General features: G+C 43.8%; 1 protein-coding gene across 1 annotated transcript; it reads right to left on the bottom strand.

The window, feature by feature from the left end:
- Positions 1–261: 261 nt before the first annotated feature.
- On the bottom strand, positions 262–3,723 carry LOC123086241 (ATP-citrate synthase alpha chain protein 2). The gene is made up of 11 exons (XM_044507961.1): positions 3,463–3,723; positions 2,560–2,736; positions 2,235–2,477; positions 2,076–2,127; positions 1,856–1,970; positions 1,701–1,782; positions 1,423–1,518; positions 1,209–1,310; positions 1,012–1,128; positions 798–914; positions 262–597 (listed from the first exon to the last, which is right to left on the bottom strand). Exons 1-11 carry the CDS (start codon positions 3,697–3,699, stop codon positions 526–528), a joined length of 1,410 nt encoding a protein of 469 aa, XP_044363896.1. The 5' UTR covers positions 3,700–3,723; the 3' UTR covers positions 262–525.
- Between the last annotated feature and the right edge of the window lie 16,276 nt (positions 3,724–19,999).

The following is a 19,999-nucleotide window of genomic DNA, read 5'->3' as shown; positions in this document are numbered from 1 at the left end:
AACCAGGCCAAAATAGAAATGAAAAAGAAAAACCCGACTCAAGGAAGGTTTTAGAACCTTCCCAAAACCGGTGGAAAAAATCAAAATGGGCTGGCCATACCCTGGACAGGCGGGTGGGTGGGTTGTGCGCTAGGTCGCTACACAGCGACCTACGCGGCAAATAGGAGGCATATTCTCGAGTGCAGCTTCTCTAGAAAGTTGTGAGGACATGCAATTTCTGAACAAGTTCAGTAACACAACAAACCCAATAGCAGGTGTGTATGAGGCAGTCCAATCAAGATCATTGCAATTCCGTGCTTGTAACAGGCTACGGACATACCGGTTTGCATGGTAATAAATCTTCTGTTTGTCACATTACAACAGTACAGGTTCCTTTACGATAACAATATATGTGTCTTTGTTCAAATAACTTCTGAAGAAACTAATCAACCATGTGATGTGAACCTAATGCCACTATGCTCTCATTTATGCGGCAGCCAGTTTCTTGTTTGTAGATCTCAAACTACTTCTGAACTGTATCCTGATTTATGATGCCGCCATAATGCATTCAATTGCTTGCTTGCAGATGCCAGTCATTGTCTCTTCCGGTCCATACACCTGCAGTGGATTGTTCAAGACATAATCAGCTCACCTGTACAGGGATAGCGGCTCTGAACCACCAACCAGAAACAGATGGGCTTTCGTTTTCGGTGAGTGTTTTATGTTGAACAAACCGATGAAGATTTTTTCATAGCAATGGAAATAGTTCAGCGCAAGCTTTGTGCATAAGATACCTAGGAGATAGACTACAACAGTACCTCAATCGGAACACCGATTTCTGCACCAAGCTTGCGCATTTTCGCCAGTCCAGTTTGGTAATTTGGACCACCTCGTCGAACATAGAGGTGCATCCTGGATGCCTTTAACTTGGATTCCTGAAAGTATATTTTATAGTGAGGTGGCAAATTAGATGCGGAAGTAAAAGGAGAATACAACACTAGCCAGAGTTGCAGGTTAAGTGCTACTGTATACCTTCTCTCTTAATGCCTGAATGATGCCACTAAAAGTGGCAGCGACATCAGTGAAGTTGGCTATACCACCTCCAATGAGAAGGGCTCTCTTGCGGCCATCAGGGTCCGCAGTCACACACTGCATTGAATAATATTGTTAACATATGAACCTACATGAAGTGAAGAGTAGTGTCATAAAATGTTATCTTGAATGCTTACATCAAGTACTACTCTAGCATACTGCAGAACCTCCTCCTGGTTGGGAGCACCACTGTATTCTGCATAATTTCCTAACTCTGAAGCATATCCCAAATCTCCAACCTGGCAAACCAAAGAAAACTTTAGTCATGTATACAAGCCAATTCTGGTCAACAGATGGTAACATGGAATACCCCCACAGCTAACTTAGAATCAGGCAAAAAGGCGTGCTTACCGTGTCAGCGTATATGACACTGGCACCACCTCCAGCAACCATTGTCCAGATGCGTCCCTTTGGGTTCAAAACTGTGAACTTCAAAGACGCGCTGGTCTGAAAGAATGGATACCATACCACACTCAACGCATAGCTCAACAAATCATACAGGTCAGTGCAAGTATTTATATTACACTCGTGTGCAAACCTAGGTAATGTTAGTAATTGGTAATTCATACTTCAGGTGGAAAAAGGAAAAGAAAAAAAACAGAAATGTGATTCCAGATGTTGGATAATACCTTATCGTCCAGCTCATGGATAAAACTTTCTGTAGAACTGAGAACTCTGCCGAATGGTAGAGGGAATTCTAAATTTCCCCACCTGCAATTTTGTCAGAACTGTTTAATACAACAATCACATGGAGAATCATACCACTGGGGATCAAGAAACTAACTTCTTGAAGTTCTTGAAAGATGCAGTGTCATCCAATTCTCCTCTCATGTCCAGCGGATATGGCTCCCCATTCACCATGGTGAATGGGTTCATCTCAATAAATGAGAAATCTAAGTCTGCAAAAGAGGAGCAAATTTATTGTGAATATGGGAAGCCGAGAAAGCTAATGACGAATAACATTACTACTAATGACAAGTAGGCCCTCTCCGAATCTGCAGCACCTTGGAAGACAGCAAACACTCCTTTGATGAAATCACCAATCTTTCCGCGTGCCTGATAAACAAACAGACAGTGAAACTATTATCAACATGTGACAGACAGCAAGCTAATGAAATCAACAACGCAAGGTAATGAGGTAAGTAGCGTTACAGTATAGGTACCTCCAGTGGAAGGGTTGCAATCAAGGGAGCACAAGCATCAGGTGTCATTGGCTTCTCAGTCGGAAGAAAGACTGTCTTAACCTTGTCCCAGTTCTCCTCGATTTCAATGCCTCCACATTCCGAGAAGCTAATGGTGCTACCCAACCTTTCGGACACAACTGAAAGGTAGTACTCTTGATCGTGGGGGACAAACGGCTCAACTATGAAGGTGGTAATTGGAGCTTTGCAGCCACCCATCTCGACCTGAATAAATCAAACATGCACACATAGATCAGAATTCACTTCGTTCTCATGCACACAAAGGATAAGAATGGCCTTCAATTACCTCGACTCCCAACCGCTCCTTCACAAACTCCTTGACTTGGGCTACATCCAGGTTGAGTGCCACAAGGCCACTCTTCCCACGCTTCCCGAACAGCATGTCAGGCTTCACAACCAGTTTGGTGGTCGACAGCCATGGATGCTGGTTCACAAGCTCCGCAAAGTCCGTCGATTGTGTGACCTTTCAGTAAACAACTTACAGGATCAGATCAGTCAAACAAACCTTGTCAGATATCAAATATAGATAGACCATTTCAAATCAGAACCATTATTTAAGACTGGAGTCACTCGGATTACGATCTATTTTTTCAAATGTTCAGATTTCGATTTATGTAAACCAGGCCTATCGATTCGGAATGACGGCAGACTCCAAAAGTAACAAAAGAAATGATGAATACCCAAAAGTAACAAAAGAAATGGTGAATACCCAGAGTGTCACTGTCACCCTCCTGCGTATCACACAGTGCAAGACATAACTAACCATTTGCAAATAATCGACAAACTATATCACACGGTGCAGGACAACTTCGGATCTAAGTAAGACGACAATAATTTTTGAAAGATTTGTTGCACCTAACACAACCGCCAGTACCAAACTGCACCTTTGGCTTTATTCCCAAAGACCTCACGAAGAACAGTTCCAGTAATGGGACTCTCAATCACCAATGCAGATAAATTGCTTCTTGGCACGATCTCGAGCCAGATCTCCATCCTAAACGAGGAACTGTTTCGGCCCTAAACTTATTAGAATGGCAGTTCTGCATTGGCTTATCACTGCTCGTCCGAGCTGGATCAATGCAATCTTCCAGGCCGCCCGGATCATGCGAGAATATGCAGAGATCCAACCAGGTATCGCTCAAAAAGAAAAACTTCTCGAAATTCCAGATCAGAGTGGGTGGTGACTGACCTGGGCGGAGAGGATGTGCAGGTCGATGCCGGCCAGGCGCTTGAGGTGCTCCTTGAGGAGGAGCTTGGAGTCGTACTCCCGGATCTTCTTGCGCGCCATGGCTTGGGCTCCCGGAAGGCCCGAAGGCTTATGGTGGGTAGAGCGCGCGCGAGGTGCTGTGGACTCGAAGCGGAGTAGAGCGATGGTAGGTGCCAGTGTGCTTGGTGCCGGTAGCGTAGCGCAACCAGGAGGTTGCATATATATCGTGTTAGATGGGATCCAAGCAACCAACCAATGTACTGCTCCTCAGTTCACTTTTGTAAGTCGTTTTAGACAATTTAAAATAGGCTGTTTTACATATTATCTGAAATGTTTTCAAGGTTTTATAAAAATGAACAGAAGGAGTACTGAAAAGAATGCTTTTAAAAAAACAATATAGAAAGAAAAATAACGAAAATTGGGCACATGTGCACCTCTTATGAATGTAAAATCTAAAAAATAGTTAAAAATCAAATTGTCCAAGAAAATATTTGTCAACAAACTGGTTGATTGTTCCACTCTCATGTGAAGTTTAGCAAAGAAATGATATTCGTGGTATTCTTAACATAGAAAATAAAATCATATCTTGAGAATGCAATAAGAAATCGAAGACGTCTTACAGGGGATGTGCGGCCATACATTCACTGATGGACTTCTCATTCACGCCTTGCACTGCCAAAAACCTTTTCCAGTTCTACAATATATAGATGATATGTTGATTTTGCTTAAGGGTAATGTTGACTAGGCTAGAGTAATTAAGAAAATTCTCACAGTATTTTTGGAATTCTCTGGCCTAAAAATCAACTATCTTAAGAGTATGTTTGTGTCTCTTAATATGGGTGATATTTTGGCTACAAAAGTCGTGCAAATTTTGGGCTGCCCAATTGACTCCCTGCCCTGAACCTATCATGTTTGCCCTTGTCCACTCATAAGATTACATAACACATGCTGCAACCCAGTGATTCAGAATATTGATGGATGCCTACCGGGGTGGATGCCTGGACTCCTGTCCTGGGGCGATAGATTGAAAAGAGCAATGCGGTACTATCCACAGTCCCGTGACATTTCATGTCCTGTGTTATGTGGCCTGATTATAGCTTGCAAAAAATATACAAGATCATGTGTTCCTTTTTCTGAAAAATGCAAGCAGGAACATGGCGGTCACTACATGGGCGTTGAACCAAAGCCGTCCTGCAAAAGAATGTGGCAGATTAGGCGTTAGAGAACTCAGAGCACAAGCCATGTTTTGCAAGCTTGTTGAGTATTCCCTCCGGTCCTTTTTACTCTGCACATTAGATTTGCAGAAAGTCAAACTTTGCTAAGTTTGACCAAATTTATATTAGAAATTATTAGCATCTATAATATCTAATAAATATAATATGAAAATATATTCCAAGATGAATCTAATGATATTGGTGTTGTTATGTGAATGTCTATAATTTTTTATATAAACTTGGTCAAAGTTGGATGAGATTGACTTCGGACAAACCTAATATGCAGAGTAAAAAGGACCGGAGGGAGTAGATACTGCAAGAAAATAATTTACCATGCTAGAATTGGTTTAGGAGTGATTAGGGATGCATATTCACTCCGGGTCGACACCACACCCATTATGAAAACTGTTTACACATTTGTTCCCCTAGTATAGAATGCAACCACTTGCGCGTTGGGAGATGAACAAACCATATCCTTATGGATGGCACATGGTGCACCGAGAAACACCTGGTGGATTGGTTTCATATCCTTTTCCTTTCTGATGTTAAAAATACTGCTCGGTAAGATCACAATTTGTGCATGGCTCTTGGTATGGCAAGCTCAAGTCGGTCCTCTCAGCCACGACCACACATGAATTAGCGCAGTTGTTTCAGCTGCTTGGCACCATTATGGCTTCTGTCGACCTTGAGAGTAGATCATGTACGATTTTCGGCATCCCATCATGTGTAAATTTTTTCTACCACTACTCACTTTTCATGGGATGATACACCATGCATCTCAATTTATTTGGTTGCCTATTTTTTTGAAGCCTAGAACCGTAGAACAATCGTTCTACGGTATATTTTCATTTATATAAATAAAATAAAAGGTACAAAGTACAGCAACAAAAAATCAACCTACTCCAGTTTTCTCTAACATGGTATATAACTTAAAAATTATTCATCACCCATTGTAAGAAAGCAGTGAGTGCTTATCCTTGATCTTGTGCTGAAGAAGAAGCAGCTCATTTTTGAAAGAAGCCTTCCAAGTCTGTGCAGTGTGTTGGATGTTTTTGAAAACCTTTCCATTTCTCTGAGTCCAAATGGCCCAGCATCCAGTCATAATTACTTCAAGAGCAAATTCCTTCGGCAGAAGCCTTGCAGCAAGAAGAGAATTTTCAAACACTGAGGTGCCTCTTAGCCTGTTAGGGATAATCTGGTCCCAGCATGCACATGCAAAATCACAGTCCCACAACATGTGCATCAAGATTTCATCACAATTATGTGAACATGAGGGACAACTTTTGTCATCCAGGTGCATTCCCCTCCTAATAAGCATGTCTCTGGTGTTGACTCAATCACGAGCAATAAGCCAAAAGAAGATTTTATGTTTGAGCCTGGCTGTGCTTTTCTAGATGAGTTTGAAAAAGGGGTGCTCCTCATGGGTGCCAACAATCTCCTTGTACATTTTCATTGAGGAAAAGTTCCTTGGGTGCTTGTTACATATCCATTTATCTGGTTGCTGGCTGTTCAAAGTTGGGAGAGAAGATTCCAGTTCTGTGAGCTGTTCAAAGGCCAAATTTGAGAGAGGCAAGTTGAAAAGTTCAGTGTGATCTGAAGTATCCATAAAAGACTTGAGGGTGATTTTGTCATCTTTTGCAAAGGAATGGAGCTGCGCAAACTGTTCCTTTAGGGGGGGGTGCTCCATGAATCATACCAAAAGAGAATGGAATCTCCAGAGTGAGCTAAGCATGTGGAGACTCTTTTGAATTTTGGTAGAAGTTTCGGGTGGGCCTTCCACCAGAAAGAGCCCTGCTGGGCATCTGTTGGTGGAGCTTCAGAGTAATATGTCTCCCATACTAGATTAACCCAGGGAACATTTTCCTTATTGAGGAGCTTGTAAATATTTTTCATTAGTAGAGCCTCATTGTGAGTTTTAATATCCAAAATCCCAAGGCCGCCCTGCTTTTTTGGCGTACAAACCTTGTCCCAAGCAACTAGACACATGCCTCTGTGCTCTTCACCAAATTTTCTCCAGAGGAAGTTTCTGAGATATTTATTAATCTAATCAATAACCTCAGCTGGCAAGGAAAGGGTGCACCTGAAGAAGATTGGCAGGGCAGCAAAAACAGACTTGAGAAGCAAAATTCTTCCATCATAAGAGAGCATTGTAGAGCAGCCTGTGAGTCTTCTCTCAATCTGTTGCATAATAGGTTGGAAATCTTCAACCTTTGGCTTGGCAATACCCATTGGCAATCCCAGATAAGTGAAGGGAAAGCCTCCTTGTTGGGACCCCAAGATGTTCAAAATACCCTGGAGGTTGCTTGCTGTTACATGCATGGGTACCAGAACTGACTTGTGGTAATTGACTCGCAAGCCAGTGAAATCCGCAAAGTGTAGCAACAGGCTTTTGACTTGATTGATTTGACTAGAATTTGCAGGGAGAACCAAAATGGTGTCATCAGCATACTGAATGACAGGGAAGTCTGGACATGAAGAGTGCTGCAGGGGAGAATGGATGAGGTTGGTGATCATTGCTGCATTGAGAATAGATTGAAGGAGATCAGCATCCAGTACAAAAAGCAGAGGAGAAAGTGGGTCCCCTTGCCTGACACCTCTCTTGTAGTGAAAGACTTTTCCAGGTACACCATTGAGGAGAATAGAGGATGTACCAGAAGTGAAAATTTTGTCCATCCACATTAACCATTTATCTCCAAATCCTCTGGCCTTAAAAATAGTCATTATAGTGGAATGCTCAATGAGGTCAAAAGCCTTTTCAAAATCCAGCTTTAGAACTAAGATTTGCTTTTTGGACATGTTGCACTAATGCAAATATTCAAAAGCCCATGCCAGACAGTCTTGGATTGTTCTGCACTTGAGAAAGCCATACTGGTGTGGGTGGACCAAGTTAAGAATCACCTTTTGCAGTCTGTTTGCAAGAAGTTTGGTAATGATCTTAATGGAGCAGTTTAGTAGAGATATTGGCCTGAAGTCATTGGCATTAACTGGAGCATCCTTCTTAGGGATCAGAGTAATGTAAGAAGCATTGATGCTCTCCAGCTGGCAATTCCCTTGGTGAAAATTTTCTATGAGTTTATAGAAGTCTGCAGAAAAAATATGCTAGCAAGCCTTGATGAAATTACCATTGAAACCATCTGGCCCAGGTGCTTTATTTGTGGGCATCTCTTTTATCACTACATCAATTTCCTGTTTGGAGAATGGCTCTTCTAGACACTGCAAATCATTTCTTCTGGTGAGCAAATCTTGCAAATGTAGGAGGTTACAGGTGTTGTTGGATTGCCCAAGTCTCTCCTTAAATGCTGTTCTGAGGATGGAAGCTTTGGCATTGTGATCAGTAACTTCATTTCCTGATTCATCTTGTAGCACAGAGATGTGATTATGCCTGTATTTCAGAGTAGCTTTGGCTTGAAAGAATTTAGAATTTTCATCCCCAAATTTCACCCATTTAATGGTAGCCCTTTGTTTCCAATATGTTCTCTGATAATCCAAGAATTTCAGAAGATGGGCTTTTAAAATCTCCCTGCCATTGGACTCTATAGTGGAGAGCATACGAAACTCCTCAATAGTGTCCCAAAAGGCAATTAAATCATTGGAGGCATGGATGATGGCAGTCAGATTAGAAATGGACTTGGACCAGATTTTCAAACCCTTTCTTAGTATTTTAAATTTGGCTGTGATAACTTTGGCAGCATCCATTTCATCCACTTGTTGGTGCCAAATTCTTTCCACTACTGCCTGGAAATCAGGATGTTCAAGCCAGTAGTTTTCAAACCTGAATATATTGGACGTTGGAATCGAAGTTCCAATCTTGATGATACAAGGAGTGTGATCTGAGACAGGCTTAGAGAGAGGAAGAACTAAAGTATTGGGATAGGAAGTAGTCTAATGCTCTGAAGTGAAGACCCAGTCTAGTTTTTCCAAAAGTGGTGCCTCTTGCATGTTGCTCCAAGTGAATTTTCTGCCTTTGAGAGGAATTTCCACTAGACCCAAAGTACTAATAGCTTCATTAAACTTCATCATGTTATGGAAATCTCTAGGCCCTCTGTTTCTGTTATCAGGATATCTAATGTAATTGAAGTCTCCTGCAATAACCCAATCTGTGTCTGAAGGCATTCGAATATTTTGAAACCAATCCAGAAAGTCTGCTTTACCCTCTATGTCACAAGGCCCATAAATGTTTGTTAAAATCCAAGAGTTAACTGTGTGGACAGAAGTGAACCTGGTAGAGATGGAGTAGGAGTTTTTAAAGAGACATTCCCCATGGACAAAATTGTCATTCCAAGCAACTAAAAGCCCTCCAGATGTTCCCACTGATGGAACATAGTCAAACTTATTTATTCTAGCAGGGCAGAATTTTTTCAAGTATTCACTGTCAAGATGCTCTCTTTTGGTTTCTTGCAGGCAGATTATAGAGCAATTATTTTCTTGGATTTTGTTGGAAATGGATAGCCACTTGTTATGAGAGTTTAAAGCTTTGACATTCCAATTAAGAATATTCCAAGATCTACTCATTGCAATAAACTGTGCTGACCAACTGATAGCCTAACCAGAGGAAAACATAACATCCAGAGTACAAAAGCCAGCAAATAGAGCTAGAGAGTGCAGACATAATACAGTACAGCCAGGATCTCATCCTTACAGTCTGAAAAGGCATCAAAATACAAAGTTTCAAGGACATTTGTGACCACATGCAGTTATACATAGCACAAGAACTCTTGGCAGGGTGAGAAACTCTTCTATTCCTTGTTGTCCTTCCCTCTGCCTCCTTGCTTAGATCTTTTCTTGGCCAACACCTCTTCAGATGTGTCCTTAGAATCCACCTTGCAATAAGAAGAGTTAAGATTTTTAACAATTTTACTGCTGCATAGGGGAGGTTTTGCATGGCAGGGAAGACAGTTCCTATCTTGGCAGGTTTTTTTCTTGAAACCATTACACAGTTGCTGTAATCTCAAACTGCATCTTACCTCAAACTCTACCACAGGAGCTCTCTCTTTTCTCTTCCCCTTGAGATGCAAGGCACTAGTAGAGGAAGTGATGTGTTCTACAAGGTTACTTTTCTTGTTCTTCCCAGCTTGAGGCGTGGAGAAAGGTTGACTGTGTTCTTGTCCATTGAGATCCTGTGAACATGATGGAGCCATAGAAAGAGGGCATTTTTTAGGAATGTAAAAAGAGCAGAGTTCTCCATATTAATGCTCCACATATGTGAAAAGAGGAAATTCTTAGCCCAATCAAATCTGAGAGGATCCAAAAGGGCAAAAGAAAAGAACATTACCCAGTCTGCAAGCACTGTAACATGTTGGGAGCCCTCTGTGGCAGTAGCAAAGTACTGGGACCATTCTTTCAATCCTGCTGCAGATAGATTATCCTGGTCCTTGAGAGATTCAGCAAAGAATTCTGAGTGTTCAGTGCTTCTGACAAGCTGAAGGAATCTGCCTTTGATTGGGAATCCAGGTGGAGGGGCTGAGGTGTCTGAAGGTTGAGTTTCAGAGCAAGCATCTAGAGGTTGAGCTGGCAGAGTTGAGCTTGGAGTGTCACCAGATGAACCTTTGTGATTACCACTAAGTGGCTGCTCAATAATCTCAATTTCTTCATCCACAGGAGAGCTGTAGCCAGTACTAGGTGAGGCTGTAACAAAATCCACTGTTGGGTCAGCAAGCTTAATAATAGGGCTTAGATTCTCATCTTCATTCAATTCCCAGTTGATAGAAAAGGCTGGAGGCACAGAGTTAAGGTCTAGCACTGGCAGAGCATGAACATTCTCAGTGTGCAAAGATGCATCAGCAATTGGCTCCTCGGTTTGCAAAACTGGTGCCGCCAGGGGATCTTCAGGTATAAATTGTTCAGCCAGGGGCAAATCAAGACCAAGATGTCCATCCTCATAAACATCTAGCCTAGGTTGGGGTGGCTGGGCCTCCAAAAGCCCAGCCAGGTTCAGATCAGGCCCAGCCAGGTTTAGATCAGGCCCAGCCAGGTTCAGATCAGGCCTAGGAGCCAAGGGTTCCAAAGGCCTATTGATATTTGCCATGGGCTCAAACTGTCCCAACAGATTCAAAACTGCATTTCCCTCCAAGATTGGAACATGCTGCTCCTGCTCTAAGATCTCATTTGAGCCCAGAGAAAGAGTTAAACCACTGTGATCATCCACATCTGGCAGTTCAGTAGGGATATTGTCATTATCTGGGATATCCAGGGGTTGCATCAGTTCAGCAAGTTCAATAAATTCTCCATCTTCCAATTCTTGATCAATGTGGTTAGCTGGGAGAGCCCAGTGACCCCATCCAGGCATCTCTTCATCTGCTTCGAGAGGTTCTTCATTGACATCCAAGTTGGGATCTGCATCCTCAGCCTGATGTTGCTGGATTGGCCCCATGAAGTGGTTGAGTTGATTGGGATGGAAATTCGGATTGATAGGCTGAGGATGAGGATTTCCATTGTCTGGGACGGGATCTTCATCCGGAGGCCCACCTCCCAAGAGTTCTTGCTGGATGATCACCACTAGAACTGTCCAAGATTCTGCAGAGCTAGAATCACTTTCACCCACCACAAGGCTAGCAGGAATATCTCTGAGAGCATCAACTTTAACCTTAACCATCAGCGCAGTCTTGGTGCACCTGGCTCTGTCCCAAAGCACCAGCCTGCCAAAACTCCTAACCACATTCGCTACCTCATGGATCTCTCGTTTATCAAAGGGAAAACCAATAAGAAGGACCCAGACATCCCTAGTCAGATTCATATTCCTCCAGTTCAAACCTTGATTATGCCTTTGAAAAATGACATGAATGTCTCCAAATACATGCAGGCTTTGAGAAACCAGAGCATCTCTATCGAAAGCATAATTTAACTTAACATATGCTTGCCTAAAGGGGCAGGGACAAATATCAGAGAAATCAAGATCCTTTTCATCATGGATAAACTCGCCCAAAAGCTGTCTGACATTAGCAAATGGTACCTGAAGATCTGGCATTGGGATGAAGGTAGAAATTGCCCACTCTTCATGAACTAGAGCAGACGGAGCTGAGATCACTTGAACACGAGCGGGCCGCCCTTCCACTTGAATCGCCTGATGCCCTCTGGGAACGAACGACGACGGATCGAAGGGGAAGGTCACCATGCTTGCCAAGCTCGCGTGCTGGTTGGATTGCCACTGCGTGTATGAGGCAGGGAAAGCAGGCCTGCGCTCTGGTGGAGGGGGATTGGGAGGAGATGGAGAAGGAATTGCGGTGTTGGTAGGTAAGGTAGTAATGGGTGGGGCATAGGATTACCCTGCAAATCCGTGGAAGCACGAGCCAAAGGCGGTCTGCGTGCATCGGAGCTTGCTATGGCAGGTGGAACAGAAATCGCGGCAGACTGCGGATTTGACAGAACAGGGGAGGCGGAACGGCACCCCCTGGCAATGTGTCTCCACCGTTTACATTTCCGACACTTGATACGGTTTTGACAGGCAGATCTTGGGTGGCCCGATAGAAGGCAGCGGACACAGAAGGCCTGGGACGTACCGGGCCCATTTTTTGAATGGGCCTGAGCCGGGCCTGTAACACCCTCGATGCGACTATAGCTCCCACGTGTCGAGGCACGACTTAGAGACATAATCGCATTGAAGGCATATGTCGCAAGTTAGGCAATCTTCACAACATCACATGTAATATAAATAATAAAGGGGAAATAACATAGTTGGCTTACACTCGCCACGTCAATCAAGTACATAAATAACATTACATCAACCAAACACTCATGGCCCGACTACGGCGCCAAAATAAAAGAGAACCCAACATGCTACAACGGTCCCGTTCACCCCCAACTGGGCACCACTACTGATCATCGGGAAAGGAAACATAGTAACATTGAGAGTCTTCGTCGAACTCCCACTTGAGCTCATACGCATCTCCTGGAGTAGAAACATCAGGCCCTGCATCTGGTGTAATAGTAATCTGTGAGCCACAGGGACTCAGCAATCTCGCACCCTCGCGATCAAGACTATTTAAGCTGATAGGTAAGGCAAGGTAAATATAAGTGGAGCTGCAGCAAGCGACTAGCAAGTATGGTGGCTAACTTATTCGCAAAAGAGAGCGAGAAGAGGAGGCAAGGCACGAGCGAGGAACTAGAGAGCAACCTGCGCAAACATTACTCCAACACCGTGTCCACTTCCCGGACTCCGCCGAGAAGAGGCCATCACGGTAACACACTCAGTTGATTCATTTTAATTAATTAAGATTCAAGTTATCTACAACCGGACATTAACAAATTCCCATCTGCCCATAACCGCGGGCACGGCTTTCGAAAGTTCAATCCCTGCAGGGGAGTCCCAACTTAGCCCATGACAAGCTCTCATGGTCAACGAAGGAATAGACCTCCTCCCAAGATGTTCCGATCAGACTCGGTATCTTGGTTACTCAAGACATTTCGACAGGTTAAAACAAGACCAGCAACACCGCCCAAATGTGCCGACAAATCCCGATAGGAGCTGCACATATCTCTTTCTCAGGGCACACTCAGATTGTCTAAACTTCCGGTAGGCCAGCCCAGAGTTGCCCCTGGTAGCCACCGGCGGCTGACAGTTTGGACCAACACTCAGAGGAGCACTGGCCCGGGGGGGTTAAAATAATGATGACCCTTGAGTCTGCAGAACCCAAGGGAAAGAAAAGGCTAGGTGGAAAATGGTAAAACCAAGGTTGGGCATTGCTGGAAAAGCTTTAATCAAGGCGAAATATCAAGGGGTTCCCATTATAACCCAACCGCGTAAGGAACGCAAAATCCGGGAACATAACACCGATATGAAGGAAACTAGGGCGACAAGAGTGGAACAAAACACTAGGCGAGAGGCCGAGCCTTCCACCCTTTACCAAGTATATAGCTGCATTAAGATAACATGGCAATATAATGATATCCCAACAAGTAAATAAATGTTCCAACAAGGAACGGCCTCCAATCTTCACCTGCAACTAGCAACGCTATAAGAGGGGCTGAGCAAAGCGGTAACATAGCCAATCAACGGTTTGCTAGGATATGGTGGGTTAGAGGTTTGACATGGCAATTTGGGAGGCTTGCAAGCAAGTGGTAGGCATCGTAGCAATGGCATAGCAAAAGAGCGAGCAAACTAGCATAGCAAACATAGTAGTGATTTCGAGGGTATGATCATCTTGCCTGCACAGTTGTCAGAGTTGACTGGATCCTCAAAAGCAAACTCAACGGTCTCCTTGTTAGCGAACTCGTCTCCCGGCTCTACCCAAACAAGACAAACAAGCAACAAGGATACAATCAACCACGTGCAAGAACCCAAACAAGACGATGCGATGATGATATGCTATGCGGGATGCGATGCGGGATGCAAAATGCAAGATATGACAGAAAACGCATGAACCTGGCCTCAACTTGGAAATCCAAGCGTGCCACTGGAAAGATGAGATGAAATCGCTTGAAAACGATATAAAGAACGCCGGAATCGGAGTTACGGTTTGGAAATGGCAAGCGATCCAAAAATGACACCGATCTGCGATTTACAGCAAGTAGGCATCTAAATGCAATGAGATGAACATGCTACAGCACCCAAACATGACAAAAAAATACATGGCAGGGATGCATACAAGATGCTTAACAAAAGTCTAGCACTGAGCTACGGCCAATTCATCCATTAACAGGTTCAAACAAGCATGGCAAAAATGCAAATGACAAACAGATCTCAGACTTTAGTGAAATTAACACTTGTCTGGAATTTCAGATCAGGTAGCCCTCTTCGGAGCAACAAAACTACATGCTACAGGACCTGAACCTTTCAAAGTAAAGCATGGCATGGAGCTACTCAAAGAGCTTAACAAAAGTCCCTTAGTGACCTTGAGCCAAAAGGGATCAGAAAATACAATTGCAAGCATGTGAGCATAGCAAAAACATAATCAGTTTTCAGACTTAGTGAAAACTGGCACATGCTGAAATATAACTCAAGTAGGCATGTTTACAAGCTCGATGCACTCACTATGGTGCAAGTCATGGCAAGACAAGCATACACCCATCAATAAGGCACAAAATGCAAGCTAGACATGGCAAGAACAATAACATAGCATTCACGGATCAACTACAACATCACCGGCAAAATTGCAAACAAGTTGACAATCTGCCCAGATTCACAAAGTAGCAAAAGTAGAGCTCGATTGACTCAAGCTAGGGTGCTCCATAATTGCAAACAAATACATGGATGGATAGAGCACTACAATATTAACAAAATATCCTTACTGATCATCCTCGAAAGAGGCACGGATCACTAGGAAACAACATGAACATATGGCATCATGAGCTAAACAGCTCCAGGACTTGGTGAAAATACTAAGTCTCTGAAAATAGAATTAGCAAGTGCACCACTTTACAAGCTTGCACTAGTCACCACACACATCACAAAAATACATGGGTTGCACCTCTGGAAAGATGACAAAACCCTTAACAAAACACATGTAGAACTCACGGGCATATCATGCACACAATAATCATGGCAAAAATGACAAAAGTGCTAAACGGAGTAGCAGATCTGACAATTAACTCAAGTAGCCCTCTTCTAACAGCATTTCAGGCATCAAGATGAACTCAAATGAAAATGATGCAATGGAATGAAATGATGTACTCTCTGAGATGAACATTTGATATGCTATACGCATGAATCGGAGCTACGGATGCAAAGTTACGGGGCTACGAACATGTGCATATGGACTGAGAATTTCGGGACTTAGGCAAAAAAATCAACCTCTAGGGTTTACTGTTCATCGCGAACCGGATCTAGATCGGGCACGCAATCAGAGGTCCACCGGAGCTCTCGCCGGAGCTCCTGTTCGCCGGCGCCGGAGGGAGAGGCCGAGGCGAGGGGCGAGGCCGGAGGAGGCGGCGGGGCCGGCGACGCGGTCCGGCGACGGCGGCTCGCGGCGAGGCGAGGAAGCAGGCGGCCTCGGGTGGCGGCGGCTGCCGACGGACGGAGCGGGGAGGCAGCAGAGCGGCGCGGCGTGCGGGCGGAGAGGCGGCGGCGGCGCGGATGGGCCGGGCGGGCCCGCTGCGGGCTCGCCGGGCCGCGGCGGCGGAGGGAGGCGGCGGGACACGTGGCGCCTTCCGGTTGGCGCGGGCGGCGGGGCGGACAAAGTCCGGCGGCGGGATTTTTGTCCGTCGTGGCGCGGGGACGATTTCTAGGGTTTCGCCCGGGATTTGGAATTTGGGGATCTATATATAGGGGTAGAGGGAGCTAGGAGAGTCCAAATGAGGTGCGGTTTTCGGCCACGCGATCGTGATCGAAGGCTCTAGATGATGGAGCAGAGTTAGGTGGGTTTTGGGCCAAATTGGAGGGGTGTTGGGCTGCAACACACACGAGGCCTTTTCGGTCCCTCGGTTAACCGTTGGAGTATCAAACGAAGTCCGAATGATACGAAACTTGACAGGCGGTCTACCGGTAGTAAACCAAGGCCGCTTGGCAAGTCTCGGTCCAATCCGGAAATGTTTAATCCCCACACACAAAAGAAAGCTAGAAATGACCACCGGAGGAGAACGGGGCGCCGGAATGCAAAACGGACAACGGGGAAAATGCTCGAATGCATGAGACAAACACGTATGCAAATGCAATGCACATGATGACATGATATGAGATGCATGACAAAGGCAACAACACATGGAGACAAAGACCCGAACCCGAGGAAATAAATATAACTTAACGCCGGAAACAACAAGAGTAGGAGTACAAATTGGGAAAGTTACATCCGGGGTGTTACAGGGCCGCTCCTGGACGCATCGATTTGAATAGGCGAAGATGGCGCCCTTTGAATGCCATCAATTTGGGGGAATTGAAGTCTATTGAAAACGGAAGACACCGGAATTAACGCAGCCGATCTAGCAATCTGATCTTGCCGATCTGAAGGATTGTTGTTGAATTGGCAAAGAAACGAGGAGCACGAACAACATCCACGTAGGAATTATTTTTATGACCTTTGATGACTTCAGTCCAGCCTTCTTCAAGCTCCGGCGAAAAAGGATCACCAATTTGATGAGATTTAGGCCCACTAGGGCCCCAGAGCAAGAAACCCATGTTAAAAAGATGCGATGAAATGTTACCTCCATTATAGATGGCAAAACCCACATCGAGAGAAGAGACAAAGAACTTGAAATGTTACCTTCAATGGCCTTCACATTGAAGGAGGAAGCTCGGCCTCCAAAACACTATAGCAGGATCATGCCCACCGAGGTCTCAGTAAGCTTGATCTTCGAGCGAGTGAATTCAGCCACAAGAAAGAACTCTCAGAGCCCTGGCTCTGATGCACAGTTGATTGGCTTGCGAAGTCGATCCCATATCCTCTGCTCAAAGGCTTGTCCTTTGGGGAAGTCTAGATCTGCTAGGGACATGATGGAGTGGAGGGCTTGGAGGGATTGGAAGGTGGCCGGAGCCGCCGGAATGGCAAGCTACGGGAGGGCTGTGTCTGCCGTGGCCGGAGCGGCCAGCGGCGCTAGGCGGAGAGGGGCGCTAGGCGAAAGTAGGAGCAGAGCGGGCGTCCATTGTGTGGTGCATTTTTTCTTCTTCTCCTCCTGTTTGGTTGCCTATTTGTCCTAGTGAAGTCTAGAATCTTCCTTTGGATTGCCTTTTGAGGTCATTTGAATACCAACAACAACGCCGCAAAGAAATGTCTGCTCGCGGGACCCCTGGTGTGATATTTGCCCTATAGTGGAATCCACTGAGCATCGTCCTGCATTATTTCTCTGCACAACTGGTTTGGCAGAGGTTGCAATTGCAGAAAATCATTGGGAGAGCTCCTTCTCTGCGGAAGTTTATGAATTTAACACAAACTATAGTTGATCACTGCTAATGGCCAATCATCTTTGTTTCGTGCGGTGCTGAACTTTGGAACTGCGGAAATGACCGGGTCTTCAACCAAAATGTCCACCCACACAATGTTACCGTGAAGTGCATTGGGGACAATATGATGTTGTGGGTACATTGAGGCACATACTTTCTTCACTGCTTAGTCTTTTTCTGTTCGTCTTTCCTCGGTCTCATTCCATTTTTTTTCTTGTTTTTTGCTTATTTTGTCGTGTTTTGGGTTGTGCTCTAACTCTTCTCTACCCACTCTTAATGGGGCATGTTGCTATCCCTGGGCCTTTTAGGACACTCTTTTAATATAAGATAAAGATCTCTATCTTCCATTTCAGAGAAATTGCTTCAAACATGGTTTTCTTCTTCTTTTTATATAACACCAATTTTGTCTCTTTTCTTTCCAAAATATGATGGATGTCATCTATTTGGTAAAGTTTACACATAAGTAGAACAATTGAGGATGTACCTTATTTCTGAATTGTTTGACTTTTAAATCATTTTTTCAATTTTACTGCTCATAAAGGGTGCGCGTGTACCAATGTTCCAAAAATCCGCTTCATAATAATAATAATAATAATAATAATAATAATAATAATAATAATAATAATAATAATAATAATAATAATAATAATAATAATAATAATAAAATTAGAACATTACTAGACTACAAACAATTGGTGCTTCTCAATTGTTCGTGGCAACATATATAAATAAGGAAAAATGAGAACACTTATTTTTTTTGGAACATGCGCCCATACACCCCTTTTGTAAATAACCATGATAAAAAGAGCTATTGCATGTGAGTTGTGTAGCGAATTTAGTTATTCTTGTAGGCTCATAGATAACTATTATTTACTAAAACATAAAGGGCAAGTTTCTACTCATCCATGCATGTATGTGTTTTCCACAAATTTTAAAGGTGGTATGACTTACTATATTCCAAAAAAATGAGACTAAATAAACCAATGTTTCAATCAATACACTTTTAACCTTATAAATTTGGAAATATTGCACAAAAAGTTACTAAATCCATATCTTTGAGAAATGAGAATTGTATTTTATATCGTCCTCTCATTTTCTTCGGATATGTTTTGTTTTCCCCTAACTTTATAAATGTATCTACTTTTCTTCAGAATTTATTAGATATAGCACAAAAACTACTAATATCTGCGAAAGTTATTCTATTCAGAAATATGGCACAAAAGTTAGCAAACTCTACATGTTTTTAAATGATAAATACAACCTTTTAAGGTTCTCTTATTTACTTCGGACTTCCCCCTATTTTTATAGATTTGACTATTTTCTTTCATTTCATTTTATTTATTTGAAATTCCCTAAATATTGTAATTTTGTAGTACTTTCTCTTGTTATTATACATTGTATCATTCCCTTGATTTTTTTCTATTTAAGTGGCTACGTGTGATAACATGTCATTGTCAAAGTTGCTTTACTTAAGCAGGATAGGGGCTCGGGATCGTTGCCTCAAGACCTTAGAGGCTATGGTGGTGTGACTGATCTACCTCCTCCTAGGTGAGATCAGGGGGCCCCTCTCCCTTCGTCCGCTGCTTTGGCGGTGGGAGAGGGGCGGGGACCATGTTGCTTCATACCAGTGATGGTAGGGTGAGGTTTTAATTTAGGTTTTGGTACCCAATCATTGGTGATGAGGCGATGGCGGTGCCGTATGTATGAAATAAGTCATCCCCGACTCATCATGGTTCCTATGGCGCTTCTTGGCATCTTTGGGAGGCATGTGGAGGATGGTGTATCCCCATGTCTGGATCTTTGGGTCGGGATTTTTCCTTTGCAAGTTTGTCTCGATTGCCTTGTCCTATGGAGCAAATGTGTGTCTTAGTCCTCCGGCTCCAGTTTTGACCATTGAAGGGTGGCTAGCTTTAGCCTTGTGGGGGATCATGTGAGAGTGTTGTTCCCTGACTCCGTCTGGCTGGGCCTATGGCGTTATATAGGTCGTTTCCAACGGTGTCTTCTGTGGAGCGGCTTGTTACACAAATCGTGGTCACCATCATCTCCTAGTCTACAATGGCGACTTCCTTGCTCATGCTTCTACAAGCTCATGTGTTTAACAAGTTTGCTTCACTGAGACGGAGACGTAATGGTGTCAACAAACTTTGACCACGATGTGTGCCCCTGGATGCAGGAGCAGGAATATTTCACCCCTAAGGGTTTATATATATTTTTTGATTTTCATAAGTGTGTTTTTGTAAGGGTCCTTTGATATGAGGCAAGCTGCACGGGTGGCTCAATCTTCACGAATTAAAGGTGGGTTGAAGGATAAACACAAAGAGCACGGTAAAATCACATGGGGAACACAAGAGAGAAGCAATCAAAGACAATATACACCACCAAATCCCTCATAACACAAAGTCAACAGAAGGTAATTACTTAGATCCAACAATGAACAAGGAAAATAAAGCAACAAAGTGATAGTTCATCCCCAAATCCAACAAGGAAGTGGAGGTCT

This window comes from Triticum aestivum, chromosome 4A (genome assembly GCF_018294505.1).
Source record: "Triticum aestivum cultivar Chinese Spring chromosome 4A, IWGSC CS RefSeq v2.1, whole genome shotgun sequence".
Taxonomy (NCBI): domain Eukaryota; kingdom Viridiplantae; phylum Streptophyta; class Magnoliopsida; order Poales; family Poaceae; genus Triticum; species Triticum aestivum.
This window is presented reverse-complemented; position numbering and strand designations above follow the sequence as displayed.

Bases quoted from the DNA above. Each gene is read 5' to 3' on its own strand.
- LOC123086241 (XM_044507961.1), bottom strand. From the start codon at position 3,699: ATGCAACCTCCTGGTTGCGCTACGCTACCGGCACCAAGCACACTGGCA. The intron at 1,311-1,422 runs GTAAGCACGCCT...TTGGTTTGCCAG, and splicing joins GTGTCATATACGCTGACACG to GTTGGAGATTTGGGATATGC. The intron at 915-1,011 runs GTATACAGTAGC...ATATACTTTCAG, and splicing joins TTCAGGCATTAAGAGAGAAG to GAATCCAAGTTAAAGGCATC.